This window comes from Chelonoidis abingdonii, chromosome 11, assembly GCF_003597395.2.
Source record: "Chelonoidis abingdonii isolate Lonesome George chromosome 11, CheloAbing_2.0, whole genome shotgun sequence".
In the NCBI taxonomy this organism is placed as follows: domain Eukaryota; kingdom Metazoa; phylum Chordata; order Testudines; family Testudinidae; genus Chelonoidis; species Chelonoidis abingdonii.
In genome coordinates, this window is record NC_133779.1 from 18,337,021 (window position 1) to 18,358,397 (window position 21,377).

The 21,377-nt window shown below is 51.8% G+C and overlaps 2 protein-coding genes across 2 annotated transcripts; both read right to left on the bottom strand.

Annotated features, from left to right (window-relative positions):
- Nucleotides 1-1,465: 1,465 nt before the first annotated feature.
- On the bottom strand, nucleotides 1,466-2,398 carry LOC116818920 (olfactory receptor 5C1-like). Its single transcript, XM_032770201.1, has one exon. It carries the CDS (start codon nucleotides 2,396-2,398, stop codon nucleotides 1,466-1,468), a length of 933 nt encoding a protein of 310 aa, XP_032626092.1.
- Nucleotides 2,399-11,211: 8,813 nt separating this feature from the next.
- LOC116818883 (olfactory receptor 1f45-like) lies at nucleotides 11,212-12,150 on the bottom strand. Its single transcript, XM_032770158.1, has one exon. It carries the CDS (start codon nucleotides 12,148-12,150, stop codon nucleotides 11,212-11,214), a length of 939 nt encoding a protein of 312 aa, XP_032626049.1.
- Nucleotides 12,151-21,377: the final 9,227 nt, after the last annotated feature.

A 21,377-nucleotide genomic window follows, 5' to 3' on the forward strand; every position in this document is an offset into this window, starting at 1 on the left:
CATCAATGACAAAGGAACCTTCCAAAGGGGCAGTTATGGCAGTTGGCTAGACCCCTCCTCACCAATGAGAATGGAACCTTCCAAAATGGCAGTTATGGCAGTTGGCCAGGTACCTCCCCAGCCACTGGATTGGGTTAGACCTTCCTCCGCTAGACTGAAGAGCCTGTTATAGAATATTTATGCCCCATGTTGGGCTTGAGTCATCTCTTCACCTGCTCTTTGTTTGGCTAAACAGATTGAGCTCCTGGTGTCTCTCACTACACGGCCGGGTTTCTAAATGGGAAGACTTGTTTTTGGGGGAGTATAGTTGCATATATAAGACAAAGCCCCTGATATCGGGACAGTCCTGCTGTTATAGGGACGTCAGCTCAGCCTAACTAGGACTACGGTCTCCCCAGCGCCAAATACAGAGGCACTAGAACCAAGCTCCAATCTAGTCAAGAATTCCTTGTTTATCTAACAAAGGAATACACAGCATAGGCACACCCACCCCCATTCGGGTCCCCCGTGCTCCCATGTCCAACTCATCCCCTGCGTCTTCATTACTGATAATGAATCCACGCTGCTGTGCACATCATTAGGCACTGGTGCCCTCGGGGATGGGAGCTGGGGGTGGAGGAGGAGTGGCTGATGAGTTGCAGTGGAGTTTGTGGTAATTAACAGGACGTTTGTCTCTAAACTGGCATTGTCCAGGTGATGGAGTTCAGAGATTTGTCCCCTGGTGCGAGCACAGAGCTCGGTGAGATGCTCGGGGTCATTAAGACCCCCTGACTATGGTCTATAGAGGTTGGGCTGCAACCCTAGATTGCTGTGTCCAAGTCTAGAGGGATTCCCTCTCCCCCAGCAATGTCTGCAGGAGACCATCTGATTCCAAAGGGTGAGGAGAAGGTGTAGACAGACTCTGTCCCATTCAAAGCCGGCTCCTAGGGGCCAAGCATGTAAGGGGCTGTGAAATGCGGAGACAGGATAGGGCCACTAGCCATTAGGGTTTCACGTTGTCACCCTGGTGTCACACAGGGACTGGGGGGCAGTGTTTGGATTCATATAAACTTCCCTGTTAGTTTCCAGTGTCCGAATGAGGACAGGATATGGTCTACAGAAAAAATGGTCATGGCTAGAGCAGGGAACCAGAAGGGCTGTGGGTTAGATTTTGATCATTTTACTCAGGCCGGGGCTATGCTAAGAAGTTGGTCGCCCCAACGACGTCACTCCAGAGTGTGAAAAATCCGCATCCCGGAGTGAAGTAGCTAAACCCAGCTAACCCCCGTGTGCACAGAACTGGGTCGGTGGAAGAATTGCTCCGTAAGACCTAGCGACTGCCTCCTTGGGAGGTGCATTACCCTCCCTCACCCATCGGAGTAGGTTGCGTCAGCACTGAAGCACTACACTAATGCCATGAAAGACCTTAAGCAGCCATCTTGCTCCATCTCCCCTTTCCTTGGCCACTCCTTCTCCAGCCCCTTCCTCAGTTTACCCTGATGCGGCGCCTGCCCAGGAGCCGCCTGCCCAGGGCCCCCTTGACGTCGGCATTGCGCAGGCTGTAGATGGCAGGGTTGAGGGTGGGGATGACCACAGTGTAGAAGGCAGCGGCCATCTTGTCAGCCTGTGCGGCGTAGTGGCCTTCAGGCCGCAGGTACATGAAGATGATGGTCCCGTAGAGCACAGCTACAGCTGCCAGGTGGGAGCTGCAGGTGGAGGCAGCCTGGCGCAAGCCCGCCCGCCCCACGGCCCTGAGGATGAGCCCGTAGGAGGCCAGGATGGCCAGCAGGGTAAAGCTCTGGATGGCTCCGCAGATGGCCAGCAGCAGGACCTGGTTGAGGCTGGTGTCGGCACAGGCCAGCTCCAGCACGGACGGGATGATGCAGAAGAAGTGGTCGAGGGTGTGGCCGTGGCAGAAGGGGAGGCGGAAGGCCAGGCTGGAGTGCACAGCCGCACTGGCTGCCCCTGCCGCGTAGGAGCCCAGCACCAGCGCACGGCAGAGGTGGGGTGGCACAGCGGCCTGGTAGTGCAGCGGGAGGCAGATGGCGGCATAGCGGTCGTAGGCCATGACAGCCAGCAGGCAACACTCGGCGTCCCCCGCGGTGGCGAAGAGGAACATCTGGAGGGCGCAGGCTGGGCCGGGGAGGGCAGCCCGGCCGGCCAGCAGGCCCCACAGCATGACAGGGCCCACGGCACAGCAGGAGCAGAGGTCCAGCAGCGCCAAGTGGCTGAGGAAGTAGTACATGGGGGTGTGGAGGGAGCGCTCAACCCAGATCAGAACCGCCAGGCCCAGGTTCCCCACTAGGCCCAGCAGGAAGACGGGCAGCGCGAGTGAGAAGAGGAGCAGACTTAGGTCTCGGTGGGAGGGGAAGCCCACGAGAAGGAAGTTGGTCACTGCTGTCTGGTTTGGCCCGGCCATGGGGGGCACGGATCTCTGGGGAGAGCGCGTGGGTGAGAGCCTGCCCCTCTGCCAGTGCCCTCGGCCCAGGATGGGGCTGACACTGCCCTCTCCTAGTGTCAAGGAATTGGTGTTTGGGGAGGGCTGGTCTGGCAGAGAGATGCAGCCACTTCTGGGTTGGGGCAGCTGGGGAATAGCCACACATAACGCCACATAACAATTTAGGCTACAAAGCAAAGAATAAGCCAACATCCAAACATATCTTTAGGGATGTCAGGGCCATCCAGAGCATTCAGGGGGCCTGGGGAAAAGCAATTTCGGGGGCCCCTTCCATAAAAAAAAATTGCAATATTATAGAATACTATATTCTCATGGTGGCTCCTGCGGGGCCCAGGACCTGGGGCAAATTGCCCCACTTGCCCCCCGTCTGGGCGGCCCTGAGGGACGTTATCAGGTGAAAGGTGTTGTGAGGAAAGGGGGTTCATGGAGTTCCCTTTGGAAAGAGGAGGCAGTGATTTAAATCTGCAGGAGCTACTGAGCTGGAGGGGGAGTGATGCCTCGGGCAGGGAGATGAGATAGAGGGACCCGGAAGCAGCGTGGCAATGTAATGTGGGCAGACAGCAGGACAGGCACGACAGGGGGCCCTGATCTCGGTCAGGGTCTGGGCAGCACCCGGCACAACAGGGGGCCATGATCTCGGTCGGGATCTGGGCAGCACCTGGCACAACAGGGGGCCCTGATCTCAGTCGGGGTCTGCGCAGTGCCCGGCACAACGGGGGCCCTGATCTCAGTCGGGATCTGGGCAGCACCCGGCATGGTGGAGCCCTGATCTCGGTCGGGGTCTGTGCAATGCCCAGCACAACAGGGGGCCCTGATCTCGGTCAGGGTCTGGCCAGCGCCTGGCACAACAGGGGGCCCTGATCTCGGTCGGGGTCTGTTCAGCGCCTGGCACGACAGGGGGCCCTGATCTCGGTGGGGGCTGGACAGCGCCCGGCACGACAGGGGGCCCTGATCTGGGTCGGGGTCTGTGCAGCGCCCGGCATGACAGGGGTCCCTGATCTCGGTCGGGGTCTGGGCAGCGCCCGGCACGACAGGGGGCCCTGATCTCGGTCGGGGTCTGTGCAGCACCCGGCACAACAGGGGGCCATGATCTCGGTTGGGATCTGGGCAGCACCTGGCACGATGGAGCCCTGATCTCAGTCGGGGTCTGCACAGTGCCCGGCACAACAGGGGGCCCTGACCTCAGTCGGGGTCTGCGCAGTGCCCAGCACAACGGGGGCCCTGATCTCAGTCGGGATCTGGGCAGCACCCGGTACGATGGAGCCCTGATCTCGGTCGGGGTCTGTGCAACGCCCAGCACAACAGGGGGCCCTGATCTCGGTCGGGGTCTGTTCAGCGCCCGGCACGACAGGGGGCCCTGATCTCGGTCGGGATCTGGGCAGCGCCCGGCACGACAGGGGGCCCTGATCTGGGTTGGGGTCTGTGCAGTGCGCGGCACGACAGGGGGCCCTGATCTGGCTCGGGGTCTGGGCAGCGCCCAGCACGACAGGGAGCCCTGATCTGGGTCGGGGTCTGGGCAGCGCCCGGCACGACAGGGGGCCCTGATCTCGGTCGGGGTCTGTGCAGCGCCCGGCACGACAGGGGGCCCTGATCTCGGTCGGGGTCTGGGCAGCACCTGGCATGACGGAGCCCTGATCTGAACAGTGCTTAGCGCAACACATGCCCCCACCCCCGAGTCATCTGCAGCCTCCTAGTGGTACCATAATACACATCCCCCCGCCCAAAGTGTGGTGGGACGGGGTTGGTGGCTGACAGCCCCAAGGCCTGAATGTGATCGGGAATGCACAGTCAGAGCAGAGGGGAGAGGGGACAGTCCAGACAGCTTTGGGCAGCCCACCCTCCTGCCCTGAACACTGATCCTTCCATCCCAGACTGAACTGGACCCACAGGCCACGGGAGAGGGGTTCAGAGAAGAGCCCCAGGCCCGGCAGAGGAGAGAAGGACTAACACAGGGAGGCCGAGGCTGAGAGGTACTGAGGAGGGTGGAGTAATCGCTAAGGGCATCCCCCGAGCAGGGCAGGGATTAGACAGAGAATGAAAGAAAATTCCCACCTACTGAGAGATAAAGGGACTGAGAGCCCTTTATGGGCAAAGCGTGGAGGGATTCACCACTGAGAACCCAGGAGTCCTGGCTCCCAGCCCCCCCTGCTCTAATCACTAGACCCCACTCACCTCCCAGGACCAGGGAGAGAACCCAGGCGTCCTGGTTCCCACTGACAGTGGCTGGACAGCCCCCTGACCAGAGATGGTCTCAGCCAGGGAGGAGGTGATGGGGGTCAGTGCAAAGGGGGTGTCCCTACCCAGGAAAGGCCCCGTGTCTGGTCCCTGCCCCATGGCACCCGCCTTACCTGGGCAGCGGCAGGGTCTGCGTCTCTGTCAGTGCCGGTGCCCACTGCTTTCCACTTGGGCGCCGCTGGGGCTTTTATGGCCCCTTTCCCTGGCATCCACAAGTCCTCCCCTGGCACCGACTCCCAGGGCTCCTGCCTGAGTCAATCCCCACCGTGCCAGCCGGGTCCTGCAGATGGAGGGGCTGGGAGCTCATCACCCCCCGTTCCTGCCTGCACGGATTCAGACGCAGGCGGCTAATTGCACAGGAAGTCTCAGGCCTGCAGCGGGGGGTGGAGAGTGGGCTGCTTGGCCACAGGAAGCTCCCCCCTCTCCCCCGAGTGCTCCCAGTAACCCACGTTAGAGCAGAACCAGCCTCGGATCTTCTGGCCTGCTACCAAGAGAGGCCGGCCCCCGGGTGGCACCGAGGGCTGGGCCCTTTGCACCCAGTGTGATGTGACGGTGACACTATCCTATGTGCTTCCAAGGCTGGGCACCTGTGCTTTTTGAGACCTCACTCCGCTTCCAGAACCGGGGAGAGAACCCAGGAGTCCTGGCTCCCAGCTCCCCTCCCTCCCCCGCTCTAACCACTAAATCCCCCTCCCCTCCCGGAGCTGGGGAGAGAAGCCAGAAGTCCTGGCTCCCAGGCTCCCTGCTCTGACCACTAGACCCCACTCCCCTCCCGTGGCTGGGCTTTCACCTTAGGGTGTGAATTCTCTAGTCTTGGAAGGGGCCCCATTGCCTTGTGCATGTGTGTGTGGGGATAATACCTAGTGGTTAGTCCAGGAGGAGATGGGGGAATGAGGACTCCTGGGTTCTATCCCCAGCTCTGGGGGCTAGTGGATTAGAGCAGGGGGGGGCGGGGGGACTGGGAACCAGGACTCCTGAGTTCTCTCTGCACCTCTTGGCCAGGAGTGGTGTCTGCGCGGGGGGGCGGCAGGGAACTGATTTCCAGCCACACTTGCTCTTGCGGAGGCAGAGGGGTGATGCAGCAGCTTATGTCCCTGGGCACCCTAAAGGGAATGTCCTGGTGCTGAAAGCAGTAGGAAGAGAAGTGGGAGGCTCCCGTCACCCCCACAGCAGCCCATCCTCCTGCCCAGAAATTTGCTCTGCTTTTGAGCCCCAAACTCAAATCTGCCCCCCACAATTCTGCCCCCTCCAGCATCCCATCAGTTGTGCCCCCCAACAATTCTGCTGTTCCAAGCCCCCAACGCAATCCAGACCCCCTCAGCCTCCCATGAATTCTGCCCCCTGCAGCCCCCACCAGCTGGGGGTGGAGGCGGAGTGGCTGACGGGCTGCGGTGGAAGTTTGTGGTAATTAACAGGACGTTTGTCCCATGATCTCTCCAAGCAGGGCATTGTCCAGGGGACGGAGTTCGGAGATTCTCCCCCAGGTGCGAGCCCAGAGCTCTGCGAGATGCTTGGAGTTGATAAGCACCTCCCAATTATGGCGCACAGAGTTGGGATGCCCATGCCACCCCACATCCCTGTGTCCAAAAGATGTGGAGGAGACCAGCCGATTTCAAAGGGTTAGAAGAAGGCTGCGTCCCGTCCAGAGCCCCTCTACTGCAAGCTGAGCATTTAAGGGGCCTTGAAGTGTGGAGACGGGATGGGGCCACTGGCACACGAGGTCCAGGAGTGGCTGTTGGATTTTGGACTGGATGGGAGCTGGTGCCCCCAGTACAGGGAAGGTCCATGTCTCATTCCTTGCCCACCGGAGCCGGCCAGTGCACTGCCGTGATGCCAAATTAGAGCCGGTGCTCCCTAAAGGGAAAAGGCCCACTTATCCCATTTGCTCTTCCCCAGAAATAACCACTCATTACAGTCATATTGCTGCCTATACAAAAACATCGGCATTTAGTTAAAAAGCTTCTAAGCCCAGTTATGTTTTCAAACTGGTGCAAAAGGATGAGGTCGAAGCATTTTAAATTTTTTAATCTTGTTATTTAAGTTGCAGGAAATTACAGGAGAGGTTGGCGAATCATCGCTTCGTGACCGTTGACATTGTGGCTCAAAAAGATAACACCTGCTATCCGTGACCTTGGATTGAGTGCTGTAGCTATCTTTAGAAATCTCACATTGGTACCTTCTTTGCATTTTGTCAGATTTGCAGTGAAAAATATTCTTAAAATGAACAACATGTGATGGGTCATCATCCAAGACAGCTATAACATGAAATAGATGGCAGAATGCAGGTAAAACAGAGCAGGGGACATGGAATTCAACCCAAGGAGTTCGGTCACAAATTTAATAAATGCATTATTTTTTTTAACAAGCATCATCAGCATGGAAACATATCCTCTGGCATGGTGGTCAAAGCATGAAGAGATATACCAATGTTTAGCATATCTGGCATGTAAATATCTTGCAATGCCGGCTACTAAAGTGCCGTGTGAATGCCTATTCTCACCTTCAGGTGACATTATAAATAAGAATCAGGTGACATTATCTCCCATAAATGGAAATAAACTGATTTGTCTGAGTGATTGGCTGAACGAGAAGTAGGACTGAATGGCTTTGTAGGCTCTAAAGTTTTATGTCGTTTTGTTTTTGAGTGTAGTTATGTAACCAAAACAAATCTACATTCTTAAGTTACACAGTCATGATAAAGAGATTGCACTGCAGTACTTGTATAAGATGAATTGAAAGATACCATTTATGTTGTCATTTTTACAATGCAAATATTTGTAATGAAATAATATAAAGTGAGCACTGTGCACTTTGTATTCTGTGTTGTAACTGTAATCAATAGATTTGAAAATGTAGAAAAACATCCAAAAATATTTAATAATTTCAATAGGTATTCTATTGCTTAACAGTGCAAATAAAACTGTGATTATTCACGAGTCATTTTTTTAATCGCGATTAATATTTTTTTAGTTAATCGCGTGAGTTAACTGTGATTAATCAACAGCCTTGTCCATAAGCTCAACAGAAATGCTGTTACACACTGCAAATCGCTTCTGAGTGTGGTGGGAGAAGTGGAATCCCTCTTCGAGTGCTTCACGGCAGACCCTGCCTTGGCTTAGGAATCCTTCACCCTAGATGTTCACGTCTGGGCCAGACACATGTGGCCTTGGGTCAGATCCACCGGGGGCTGGCACAGCCTGAGCTGTCACACTTAGCATCTGTGACGCACCTTCGGGACCCCCGCCCCGGCTACCTCTCCATGCTTCTACATGGAGAATGTCTTGCTTGTACATAGCAGGTAGGTTCCCCCTACCCTGCAAAAAGATTCAGTCTGTTGCAGGGTGGCCTGGCTTTACAAAAACCAGATCCAAACCTTCACGAAAACTCCCACTTCTGCCAGGGTCTGTGCTAAGTGAATGCCTTTCCCCACACGGGTCATCCCAAAAACAGTCTTGTCTCGATCTGTAGCCAGGGCAAGTGCCCACCCATTGTACTGGTACTTTTGATGGTTTAAATTGTTTGCAGCAGTCTCTGATGGTCAGAGCCACCCCATCCATAGGACGGTTCGGGGTGGTTGCCCCATAACCAGCATTTTGGGGGGTCCCAAGCTTAAGGGGTATGCGAGGCCAGGGCGGCAGAGTGACCACCCTGCTCCACTCCCAGTGTCTCTTGGGAAAGGGGGTGAAGGGGTGGAATGGTGGCAGGGTGTGGTAAGGGCGGGAAGATGTGAGGTGGAGGCTTGGGGGAATGGGTGACGTGGGGGCAGGGCCTGGGGTGGGGGTGGGATTGTCCTGGGCCCCGCACCTCACTAGGGATGGACCTGCCGATGGTTTCCGCTTGTTAGGGTAGTGATGGAGCAAGGCTAGACAACTTGCATTATGCCCCCCCGGCCATCCAGGAAAAACAAGACAACTCTGTCCTGCTTGAATGGGCTGTCACCAGGACGCATGAATCCTGGGACTCATTTTCACACACAGTCTATAAAGTGGGGTAACACCTTGACACCCCGATATTCACCGCTGTCATGTCATTAGGAGATGTTTTGTACATGATAGGTCTTGTGAGGTATCATTCTAAAAGTCTGGATCTATGAGACATCCATGTCTCATTGGACTGGACGTGTTATCGTTGTATGGGAAGTTATGGAGGCTGGCTGTGGATGTGTTACCGAAGCAGCTTTTCAGGCACACCAGTAAAAAAGCCAAACAATGGCTTATTGAGGAAATGTACACAAGCACTAGGATAACCCCAAGAGCTGTGTTCAGTGGAAACCTTTCAGAGATAACTCTACACAATGGGAACTGTTTGACTCAGGTCTCAGCAAAATAGGAGGACCAGACAGCAGGGGGTGGGGAGTAATAGGAACCTATATGATAAACAGATCCGAAAATCGGGACTGTCCCTATAAAATCAGGACATCTGGTCACCCTACAGCAAAAGAGCTTTCCAACAAGGGGAAAGAAGAGATAAAGGGGGGACAATGATATTGGGGGGGAAGGGAGAGAACCTCATTCTCCCTGCAACAACATACCTGGAAACACCTGAGGGACAGAGACTGAACTATGAGAAGTGACAGTCCCAGGCAAGAGAGATGTCTAGCCTGAGTATGAAAACCTGGGAAATGCGAGCTGCAAAGCCGAGCCAGGTTGTGCCTTAAGAATCTGCCTGCCTGTTTATCACTTGGGGTGAGAATTTGCTAATATATAGCTTATGTCTTTAGCGTGGTAAGTTTACTTTGCGAGTTTTGTTTGTTTACTAAAGCGATCTGCTTTGTTCCATTTGCTATCTCTTATAACCACTGAAAAATCTACCTTTTGTAGTTCGTAAACTTCTTTCTTGTTTATACCATAACCTAGTTTGTGCGATTAGAAACTGGGAGGGGCAAAGAGCTGAGTCTTCCCAGAGCTGATCTGAGAGTCTGTGTCTTTCTGTAGCTGGGCATGGCCCTTTCTGTGTGCTTGGTTGGAAGAGGCTTGTGGAGCCCACCAAGAGAAGGTAAATGGGGCCCATGCTGGTGGAACAGGCGGACTCAGAGGTATCCCAGTACAACAGGTGGCATGCCGAAGAGGGGCAATCAGTCACAAGTGGACTTTCAGTAGAGTTACTTTATTACTTAAATATTACCCGGACACACATCTCCCAGTCGTGATAAGTCATGAGCTTTCTGTAGATACCTCACAGGGTCCTCTTTATGGCTAAAGATCCCGTAAGATGGATGGTTGGTGGAGTGAGTTTGTCTGGACTGAGCTGCAAAGACCTGGGGACCCTTCACCAAGGCGCCTCTGTCACGGCTTCTTGCCCAGTGGCTAAGCCACCAACAGGGCTTTATGAGGTTGTACCAGATCCTGCAGTTCTACTCAAAGGTCCTAGGCATGATTTCTTCCCAGGGGCTGTGGCTTTTTCATGGATTCTCAGGCCACTGTCATCATCTACTCTGACCAGGCCAGAGAACGGCCCCCACATAATTCCCATCTCCACTCGATGTGCAGCAACAGTCCAAAAAGCAGAATCTTGGGAGTCATTAGGAAAAGGACACATAATAAGACAGAAAATATCATAGTGCCCTGATATAAATCCACTGTACGCCCTCACCTTGAATACTGTGTGCAGATCTGGTCGCCCCATCTCAAAGAAGATAGATTGCCCTGGAAAAAATTCAGAAAAGGGCAACAAAAATGGGTTAGGGACATGGAACAGCTTCCACATGGGGACAAATGAAGAAGACTGGGATTTTTCAGCTTGGAAAAGAGACCACTAAGGGGGGGATATGAAAGAGGTCTATAAAATCATGACCAGTGTGGAGAAAGTAAATAAGGAAGTGTTATTTACTCCTCATAACACAACAACTAAGAGTCACCCGATTAAATGAGTAGGCAGCAGGTTTAAAACAAACAAAAAGAAGTATTTTTTTTCACACAACGCACAGTCACCCTGCGGAACTCCTTGCCACATGATGTTGTGAAGGTCAAGACTGTAACAGGGTTAAAAGAAGAACGAGATAAGTTTATGAAAGATAGGTCCATCAATGGCTATTAGCCGGGATGGGCAGGGATGGTGTCCCTAGCCTCTGTTTGTCAGAAGTTGGGAACAGGCAACAGGAGATGGATACGATGATTCCTGCTCTGTTCATTCCCTCTGGGGCACCTGCCATTGGCCACTGTTAGCAGACAAGACACTGAGATAGATCGACCTTTGGTCTGACCCAATATGGCCACACTTATGTTCACAATTTTGACTTGTTGGGCCCATTTTTACTATCTAAATTAATACAACAGGCCTTGTGGCTGATCCAGTCTGGCCATGCCCTTGAGAACATCCCTTAATTTACCCCTTTTTCTATGGAAAGACCTGGGTTGTGTATACGTGTGTGTGTGCGTGTGTAGGTGGGTGTGACCCTGTATATGTGTTAGTTCCACCAGCCTCATGTCTGAGGAGAAAAGAACCCAGGTATCCTGGTGGATCTAAGGGGGAAAGGTTCCCTGGACACATCTTGATTGAAAAGTTCATACCCAGTGCACTGACGGAGCCACACACTGGTCTCACACACCCCGAGCCAGGATCTTCCTCCTTGCCCTCCTCAGGGCCACAGCCACATCCTTGCTCCTCAGGCTGTAGATGAGGGGGTTCAGGGCTGGTGCCACCGCTGTATAGAAGATGGCCACCTGCCGGTCACGCTCCTGGGAATAGCTGGAGGCTGGGCGGAAATAGAGCCAGGTCACAGTGCCATAAAAGAGAATCACCACTGTCAGGTGGGAGCCGCAGGTGGAGAGGGCCTTGAGCAGGCCGTGGGAGGAGCGCAGGCGGCCCACAGTGACCCCGATGCAGGCATAGGAGGCCAGGATGAAGACAAAAGGGGCCAGCACCACCAGGACACCTTCTGTGAAGGCGGCCAACTCGTTGGAGAAGGGGCGGGTGCAGGAAAGGTGCAGCAGGGGCGGCAGATCGCAGAAGAAGTGCTGCAAGCGGCGGCTGCAGTAGCGCAGCCGGGCAGCCATGACTGTGTGCAGCAGGGAGTGGGGGATCACCACGGCCCAGGAGATGGCGGCCATCTTGAGGCACAGGGGCCGTGTCACCACGGTGGCATAGTGCAGCGGGTTGCAGATGGCCACATATCGGTCATAGGCCATGGCAGCCAGCAGGTAGCCCTCCATGTTGCCCACAGCCATGAAGATGAAGAGCTGGGCCATGCAGCTGGCAAAGGGGACAGCCCGGTGCTGGGTCAGGACGTGCACCAGTGCCTGGGGAAGGGTGATGGAGGCAAAGCTCACATCCACCACAGCCAGCTGGCTGAGGAGGAAGTACATGGGGCTGCGGAGCCGGGGGTCAGCCCACACTGCCCCAAGCAGCAGAGAGTTGCCGGCTAGGTTCACCAGATATGTGGTCAGGAGCCCTGCGAAGATCAGTGGCTGCAGGTCCAGACGTTCGGACAGACCCAGAAGCACAAACTCAGAGACGGATGTCCAGTTGGTGTCGTCCATGGCAAGGGACCTCACTGGAATCTGAGTGGGGAGGAGAACGGAGTCACCAGTGATTTAATGTGCTGACGAATTGTGCCAGCCCTCTTTGGATAATGGTTTAACAGCTCAATCTTGTTTTAAAGTTGTTCCACGTTGGAGATTCCAACCCAACCCTCACTAATTTCTGCTCATGGTTACTGACCCTCACTTTAAAAAATTTACACCTTATGTCTTGTTTGAATTTGTCTAGCTTTGACTTCCAGACACTGGCACTCAGTGTTCCTTTGTCTACCAGTCTGATGCACCATGACACTGGCAAAACAAGCGCCTGCCCTTGCCAAGACAGCAGGAAAAAGCTAAGGACTAACAAACTCATACTGGAGGCCAAAGCAATTCACCTGTATGGTAGTTTTGCTCATGAGAATGTATTTGGTGTTTCGACTCTATGTAACGCTTGTAAATTGCTGCTGGTATTAGTCTCGCTTACAATGTTGGTATTCCAAGCTATAAGAAAATATGTATGTTTTGCTTTATAGAAAATGTTTACTCTGAGCTTGGGACCCCTCCCCCCCACCCATCCAGAAGGACTATCCAGATCAGATGGGCAAGCAAGGATCATTGCAATGCAATGGATTGGTTAATGGCCCTGTCACACCTTTGAAATGCTATGTGCAAGTAGGTTCATCCTGTGGTCTCAGAAGCTGAATGAAGGAAATAAAACAAAGTCATTTTGAAGGGATAGATCTCTCTACAAGTCGGTCAGTCACAGGATTTCAATGACAACTCATTGATGCGTATGTATTTGCTCACTTTAACCTGTGAACAACTCTCTTCTTTCTTTTTCCTAGTTATAAACCTATATTCCAGGGTGGTTACGGGCATTGTCTTTGGTGACTGGAAGCAACCTGAATGTGGCAGGATTTTTGGTGGAAGTGGCCACTGATCACTACAGACATAGGCGCCAACTCTGTGGGTGCTCTGGGGCTGGAGCACTTACAGGGAAAAATTGGTGAGTGCTCTGCACCCACCAGCAGCTCCCCACCCACAGCTCGCCTCCACTGCCTCTCCTGAGTGTGCCATCCCTGCTTCTCCTCCCAGCGCTTGCTGCTGCAAAACAGCTGTTTTGCAGCATAAAAAGCTATGGGAGGGAAGGAGGAGGAGCGGGAATGTGGCGCACTTAGGGGAAGAGGCAGGGAAGAGACGGGGCCAGAGTGGGGACTTTTTCCTAACCTCTAACCTAAACCTCCCTTGCTGCAGATTATGTGGACATGGAGAACAATGGAGTCCCGTCCTTATTATAACAGCCCGTAATGAATGCAAAGACTGTTCTTCGTTTCTCAGGACTAAACATGCCCTGTGTTTTTAACCTCCTCTCCTAGGTCAGTTTTCTAAACTTTTCCTCATTCATGTTGCTCTCCTCTGGACTCTCTCCAGTTCGACCACATCTGTCTGGAAGTGTGGTGCCCAGAACAGGACACAATACTCCACCTGAGACCTCCCCAGTGCCAAGTAGGGCGGGACAGTTACATCCTATGTCTGATATCCAACGCTCCTGTTAATACGCCCCAGAATATTAGGCTTTTTTCACAGCTGTTTCACTTTGTTGGCTCACCTTTGACTTTCCCCGCCCCCTAAGGGAAGTACTTCACACTTGTCATTTTCTCAGTGACACCTTGTTGAATTCAGACCAATTCTCTGATTTGTTGAGGTGGCTTTGAATTCGCATCGTGGCCTCCAAAGTGCTTGCAACCCCTCCGAGCTTGGGATCAGCTGTACATTTCATAAGTGCGCCCTCCACTCCATTATCCAAGTCACTAATGAAAATATTGACTAGTCCCAGACCCTGGACTGACCCCTGCAAACCCAGCTAGATACGTCTTCCCAGTTTGACTGAGAACCATGAAAACTATTCTTTGAGGACAGTCTTTAGGCCAGTTGTATACCCACTTTGTAGTAATTTCATCTAGACTACACTGGGGGGGGGGGGGGAATAACTTCCTGACCACTTCAGATGACCAACTGAAGCCCTGAAGCATGAGCTTGCATTCTAGTCATTGTTATAATACCAAGCTCCAAGTGTTACAGGCATGCCGAGGGAAATGCAGGTAATTCTGTTCTCTGCAATGCCCATGAAGGGGTGAAAAGGGGATTCATAGAGTCCAAGGAGAGACAGGAGGGAGGTTCTGAAATAACCTTCCACTTGGAAAACAGCCTAATTGGTGTTAGCAGGCCCCAGAATTCAAGAAGGAGGTTGGTCAGTTGGAAAGGATTCAGAGAAGAGCCCCGGAAATGATTAATGGATTGGAAAACCTGCCTGACAGTGAGAGATGCAAGGAGCTCGAGCTCTTTAGCTAAACAAAGAGAAGGTTAAAGGGCGACTCGATCCCAGTCTAGAAGTACCACCACGCGGAACAATCATTTGAATAATGGGCTTTTTGATCTAGTAGAGAACAGTCTAACCCGATCCAGTGGCTGGGAGTTGAAGTTAGACACGGCGGCCGTGATAGCCTGGACTTGAGTCCATGACTCAGGAGGGGGCCTGTAGGAAAGCTCTGGATACCACAAGATTCGGGGTAAAGTTAATGAGAGGCACACCAGGCCGAGCACACTGCTGCATATTTCCAAGCATGCACAGCTGCTACACAGGATGTCCAGAAAACCTACCTGAGAGGGGCTCAGTCTCTTAGTTCATTGAAGAGCCGGCGAAGAGGGGACTTGGTACCAGTTTGGAAACACTCTCACAGCCCTTCGCCTGCATCTGGATCCTGCCTGCAGCCCTGGACCCCTCCCAGCACCACACGGGAAATGCAGAATGAGCAGGGGCTTGGGGACAGGTCAGGCTCTAGGAAAACTCTCCTGTGAAGAGAGACGAGAAAGATCAGGGCTGTGCAAAGCGTAAGGGGGAGCATGACACAATGAAAATGGGACCGAGAAAAGAGCCTGGCGGGTTCTGCCCTCCCTGTCACATGGCACAGGAACAAGGAGACAGCCCATGAACTTACAATGAGAAATTCAAAAGAGAAAAGGGAATTTTACACGGGTTGTGTGTGCAGATACCCACCTTCTGCTGCAGGTTTTTATTATACCTGCTCACACAGCTTGCGAGATTGGCCCGGGTCAGGGATGGATTCTGTATGAAAAGGGAATTATTCTGACCCAGTCTGGCTATTTCTACACCAGATCCCCCACCTTCAACTCACACCCAAGCACTATCATTCATGATATATCTTTGATGGCCAGCAAAAGGCTCTGATTTTGTCTGCTTCAACCCAACGTTTCCCTCAAAATATTTACACCTGCACAAGTCAGAAATTTCCCAGCAGATGGATTTCCCCTTCCCCTCAGTAGGTAGAAAACTATTAATTTTTTTCAATAAAATGGGAAATGTCCCACCTTTATGGAAAATTCCCAGCTTTCCCTTGAAATAGCCCAAAGTTTTTCTCAGTTTGGGACCAGCAAAACCCTAACATTTTAGGCTAAAATTGTGAAAAAATATCTTTGGATTTTCAGGTATTTGTCTTTCTTTCCAGGTGCTATTAACTGCAGATTTGCCCACATGTATAAATGAGCATGCAGCTGTAATGAAGCAAGCCCCTTTATTAAATTGCAGCAAGGGAGGTTTAGGTTAGATGTTATGAGACACTTTCTAACAGGGTAGCGAAGCCGTGGGAGAAATGACCCGGGGCATTTGGTGGAATCTCTGTCTTGGGACGTTTTTAAGCACAGGTTAGTCAAACCCCTGTCAAGGGGTCCAGATAATATTTAGTCCTGTCTCAAGAGAGTGGATAGATTGAGGGCTCTTCCAGTCCTACATTTCTGTGATTCAAGTCATAAGGTGACAGCAGGACAGAGAAAACACCGTAAAACAACAACACATTTGGCTAAGAAGCTTCCCAGAGATTGCCCCAGGGCCCTGGTTGGGGTCTGTCCTTCACACTTAGCAAGTTCATAACAGACCATGACCACCAACCTATCAGAAGGGTGTAGCTTCAGGGCTTGGCTTCAAAAGGCTGGGGTGGGTTTTATACTTAAGTGGAATTTATGTCTTGTTAGACGAAGGTTTCTAACCATTAGAGGAGTGAAGTTCTGGAACAGCCTTCCAAGGGGAGTAATGGGGCCAAAAGACATAGCTGGCTTTAAGACTAAGCTTGATAAGTTTATGGAAGGGATGGTATGATGAGATAGCCTAATTTTGACAATTAATTTGGCAACTGATCTTTGATTATCAGCTGGTAGATATGCCCAGTGGCCTGTGATGGGATGTTAGCTGGGTTGGGATCTGAGTTACTACAGAGAATTCTTTCCTGGGTGCTGGCTGGTGTGTCTTGCCCACATGCTCAGGGTCTAACTGATCGCCATATTTGGGGTAGGGAAGGAATTTTCCTCCAGGGCAGATTGGCAGAGGCCCTGGAGGGTTTTCGCCTTCCTCTGCAGCATGGGGCATGGGTCACTTGCTGGGAGGAATTCTCGTGCAGCTTTGAGGTCTTTCAAACCACAATTTGAGGACTCAATAACTCAGAATTAGGTAGGGGTTGTATATGAAGCGGATGGTGAGGATTGTGTGGCCGCATTGTTCAGGCAGGAGTTCAGACTAGATGATCTGAATGGTCCCTTCTGACCTTAAAGGCTATGAGTCTATGAGATCCCCCATGCAACCTCTTGACACTGCTTGGCCGATGTTTCTGTTCTTACCTCCCAGGACTACTGCACTGGGCAGCACAGTTATGAGGAGGGGTGACCAGCCGCTCTGTGGGGAAAGAGTGGTTCAGGGACTATTGTAGAAAAGCTGGACGACGAGCACAAGTCCATGGGGCCAGATGCACTGCATCCGAGGATGCTAAAGGAGTTGGGCAGATGTGATTGCAGAGCCACTGCCATTATCTTTGAAAACTCATGGCGTCGGGGGAGTCCCGAGATGACTGGAAAAAAGGCTATGTAGTTCCCATCTTTAAAAAAGGGAACTACAGGCCAGTCAGTCTCATCTCAGTCCCTGGAAAAATCATGGAGCAGTCCTCAAGGAATCAATTTTGAAGCACTTAGAGGAGAGGAATGTGATCAGGAACAATCAGGCATGGATTCACCAAGGGCAAGTCATGCCTGACTAATCTAATTGCCTTCTATGATGAGTACTGGCTCTGTGGATGAGGGGAAAGCATTGGATGGTATTCCTTGACTTTAGGCAAATCTTTGATATGGTCTCCCACAGTATTCTTGCCAGCAAGTTAAGAAGTATGGGCTGGATCAATGGACTATTAAGGTGGATAGAAAGCTGGCCAGTAATCGGGCTCAACGGGTAGTGATCATGGCCCATATCTAAGTTGGCAGCTGGTATCAAGTGGAGTGCCCCAAGGGTCGGTCCTGGGGGTTTTGTCAATGATCTGGAGGATGGCATGGATTGCACCCTCAGCAACTTTGCAGATGACACTAAACTGGGAGGTATAGAAATGACGCTGGAGTAGGTGGATAGGATACAGAGGGACTTAGACAAATTAGAGGATTGGGCTAAAATAAATCTGGTAAGGTTCAACAAGACAGTGGCAGAGTCCTGCACTTAGGCGGAAGATCCCATGCACTGCTACAGAGTAGGACCGAGTGGCTAGGCAGAAATTCTGCAAAAAAGGACCTGGGGATTACAGTGCAAAAGAAGCTGACATGATCAACAGTGTGCCCTTGTTGCCAAAAGGCTAACAGCATTTTTGGGCTGTATAAGTAGGAGCATTGCCAGCAGATCAAGGGCATGATCATTCCCTTTATTCAGCATTGGGACGGCTCATCTGGAGTACTGTGTCCAGTTTTGGGCCCCACACTACAAGAAGGCTGTGGAAAATTGGAAAGAGTCCAGCAGAGGAACAAAAATGATTAGGGGCTGGAGCACATGACTTATGAGAGAGGCTAAGAGAACTAAATTTAGCCATATGGAGTGGAAATCCATCAACCTCAACCTTATGCCCAAATAAATCTGTTAGGTATGGTGCCATCGGATTCCTTTCTGTTTTTGTGGATACAGGACTAACTTGGTTACCTCCTGATACTGAAGGAACTGGGATTATTTAGTCTGGCAGAAGAGAAGAATGAGAGGGGATCTGATAGTTGCTTTCAGCTACATGAAGTGGGTTTCAAAGAGGATGGATTCTAGACTGTTCTCAGTGATAGGAGTAAAGGTATCAAGTTGCAGTGGGGAGGTTTAGGTTGGATATTAGGTTGGGGTTAGGTTTAGGAAAAACTTTTTCACTAGGAGGGTAGTGAAGCACAGAATGGGTTACCTAGGGACCGGGTGGTGAATCTCCTTCCTTACAGGTTTTTAAGGTCAGGCTTGACAAAGCCCTGGCTGGAATGATTTAGTTGGGGATTGGTCCTGCTTTGAGCAGGGGGTTGGACTAGATGACCTCCTGAGGTCCCTTCCAACCCTGATACTCTATGATTCTATGATTCTATCTGATGCATCGCTTCATCTGGGCTTTTGAAGTGTTTTCTCATCGATGCATGGACGAGTGGGTTCGTGGCCACCTCTAGCGCAGTGGTTCGCAACCAGGGGGACATGCACCCCTGGGAGTACACAAAGGCCTTCCAGGGGGGTGCAGCAGCTCATCTAGATCTTTGCCTAGTTTTACAACAGGCTACAGAAAAGGTACTAGGGAACTCTGTCCGAACTAAAATTTTATACAGACAGTGACTTCTTTATGCTGCTCTCAGTGCTATACACTGAAATGCAATTACAGGATTTATATTTCAGTGGGTTTCTTTGATAATTAGATGGTGAAAATGAGAACATGAGCAATTTGGCACCATAGTGGCGGCTGACACGTCTGTATTTTTACGTCTGATTTCGGAAGCAAGTCATTTTTAAATGAGGGGAAACTTGGCAGGAGGCAAGACCAATCAGACTCCTGAAAGGGGTCCATTCATCTGGAAAGGCTGACAGCCACCTCTAGAGAACTTCCTTGATTTAATTTCTAGCTCGGATCTTTTCAAAAAACACCCCATCTCGGCTTAAAAATTGTCAGGGGTCGTGAATCCACAGCGCCCATCAGTAGATGGTGCCCGTTGTTAAATACACTCATGGTTATAAATTTACACTTTTGTTTACAGGCTGATTTTGTCTAGCTTCAGCCTCCAGCCATAACACGTCCCATCTCACCTGCCCCCGTAGAAAGGTGTCATGTCATCCCGGTCCCCAATAACACAGAACCTTTCCAATGAATGCAAAGGACCCCAAAGAGAATTCGACTGACTTCAATATGGTCACCCAAGGGTATTGTGGGAAATGGCCCCTTCTGTCCATGAAAAGTCTGGGAAAGATTTGATGAAAAGGCTCTAATTTTTCACGGCTCTTTTTCAGGGGTCTGGGTACTAAACACGTCCCCCCTCTGAGCTCTTGGTTTGAGCTGGTCATTACGCGGAGACGCGGCTCCCCAGGAAATCGATGCTCATGCTGAAGGTGTCCTGAGAGCCCCCATCCCCTCGTGCAAGGGGAAGGATGAAGATTGGAGACAGAGCTCCATTCAGCAAGCAAGGGTCTGCTGAGGAGGGACCCACCAGCACATGCGGTCCTTCCCCCGGCACCGTCAAAGCACTTGGCTAGACAGGGTGATGCAAGAGGGTGGAGATGGAGGGGCCAGGGCTGGGTGAGGGACTGCCTGAGGCAAATCTGAGTGGGGAACATCTTTCTGTTCAGAGCCTAGATACCAGGGGAAGAAAGGACTGATGGACGCAGAGGACATGGGGGCTTTTTTCCTCTGCTGTCCTGTTCCCCCATCTATCCCAGTCCCTGCCCCCCGGCTCCCACGCCCACTCCCCCATCCAGCCTGCATTGCAATCCCAAACTCTCCCCTGCCACCCCCACATCCCCGATATGCAGCCTCACCTCGGACAAGGATACCTGGCGCCTGCCTTCTCCCAACATCTGCAGAGGAATGGCCACCCATCCATAAAGATGAACTGCAGAAACTGGGCCCTGGGGGCAGCAGAGCCGGCATTAATTAGCCCCTGGGAGACAGTGACTGAGAAAACAGTCATTAATGCTCAACTGAGCTGCCCCCAAAGCTGGCAGGCTCAGGGGGACTCCTGTCATCTTAGGAGATCTCCCCACAGACCATCATAGGGCAGCCAGTCTCCAAGTCCTCTGAATAGCTCCCCTGTGCTATCTAGTCTCCGGAAACTGGCAACTCACAGAAATTCCACTTCCTCTCCCCCTAAAAGGTGCAGCGTGCCTCAGTTTGCCCATTTTCCCTTATCTCCCCCACCCCCAGCTCCTGGGCACCACCTGTGAGCACTTCTAATAAAACCAAAGATGGCTCATTTTAGAAAGAACAAGGATTTCCATGAGCCAGGAGAGAGAACAGTTACAAGACAAAACAAGAATCACACAACACAAGGCTAGCCTATACTGTGACTTCCCTAGCTAATAAGGTTGGTTTCCCCCTTCTCCCAAAGAGCAAACAGTTGTATTCTGGTTTTTGTGAGCCTGGCCAGCTCAGCATCAGTAGGCTGGGTCCACAAGACCCAGGATCCAAACAGTCATGAAAGCTAGCTCGCCAACGGGTTTTCCCCAGGGAATGGAGCCTTTCCCGACACTCTATGATAACGACCACAAAATTCTGTCATTCTTTTGTCATTATTCATAGCCAGGACTAGCTCCTGCCACGGTGTCCCTTGTCCCTGTGGTTTTGACTCTTTGGATGCACAGTGGAACTCACTGCTGGAGGATGTTGTGGAAGCCAAGAGAAGAACCGGACTCGAAACAGAACCAGAGACATTGGTGGAGGATAAATCCAGTGATGGCTATTAGGCAAGATGGTCAGAGATGCGACTGTCAATATAAATCCATGGTGCTGTAGGTATAACCTGTAATAAATCTCTCCATGCTTATGCATCTTAACAAGGTCTGAGCTTCCTGCCAAGATCAGCTTTGGGACAGTCTCTCAGGGGGGAGCCCTTTCATGTGCAGGACTGCAAAGGAGGGGGTGTCATTCTTCCTTTAGGGCAGGTCCCGCAGCTTCACCGCCTCGCACCTTCCAGCCCTGTGTCCTAAGACTGGGGAGACCTTGGCTATCTAGCCCAGTGGTTCTTTAACCTTTTTTTCTTTTGCAGACCCCCAAAAAATTTCAGATGGAGGTGCGGACCCCTTTGGAAATCTTAGACATAGTCATGGTCTAGGTGCCTTGTTGATCCAGATAGATTTCAACCAATTCCTTAGGGAATGTCTGCACTACAGAGAAAGCCACGGGCTCAAAGACAAGGGCAAACCT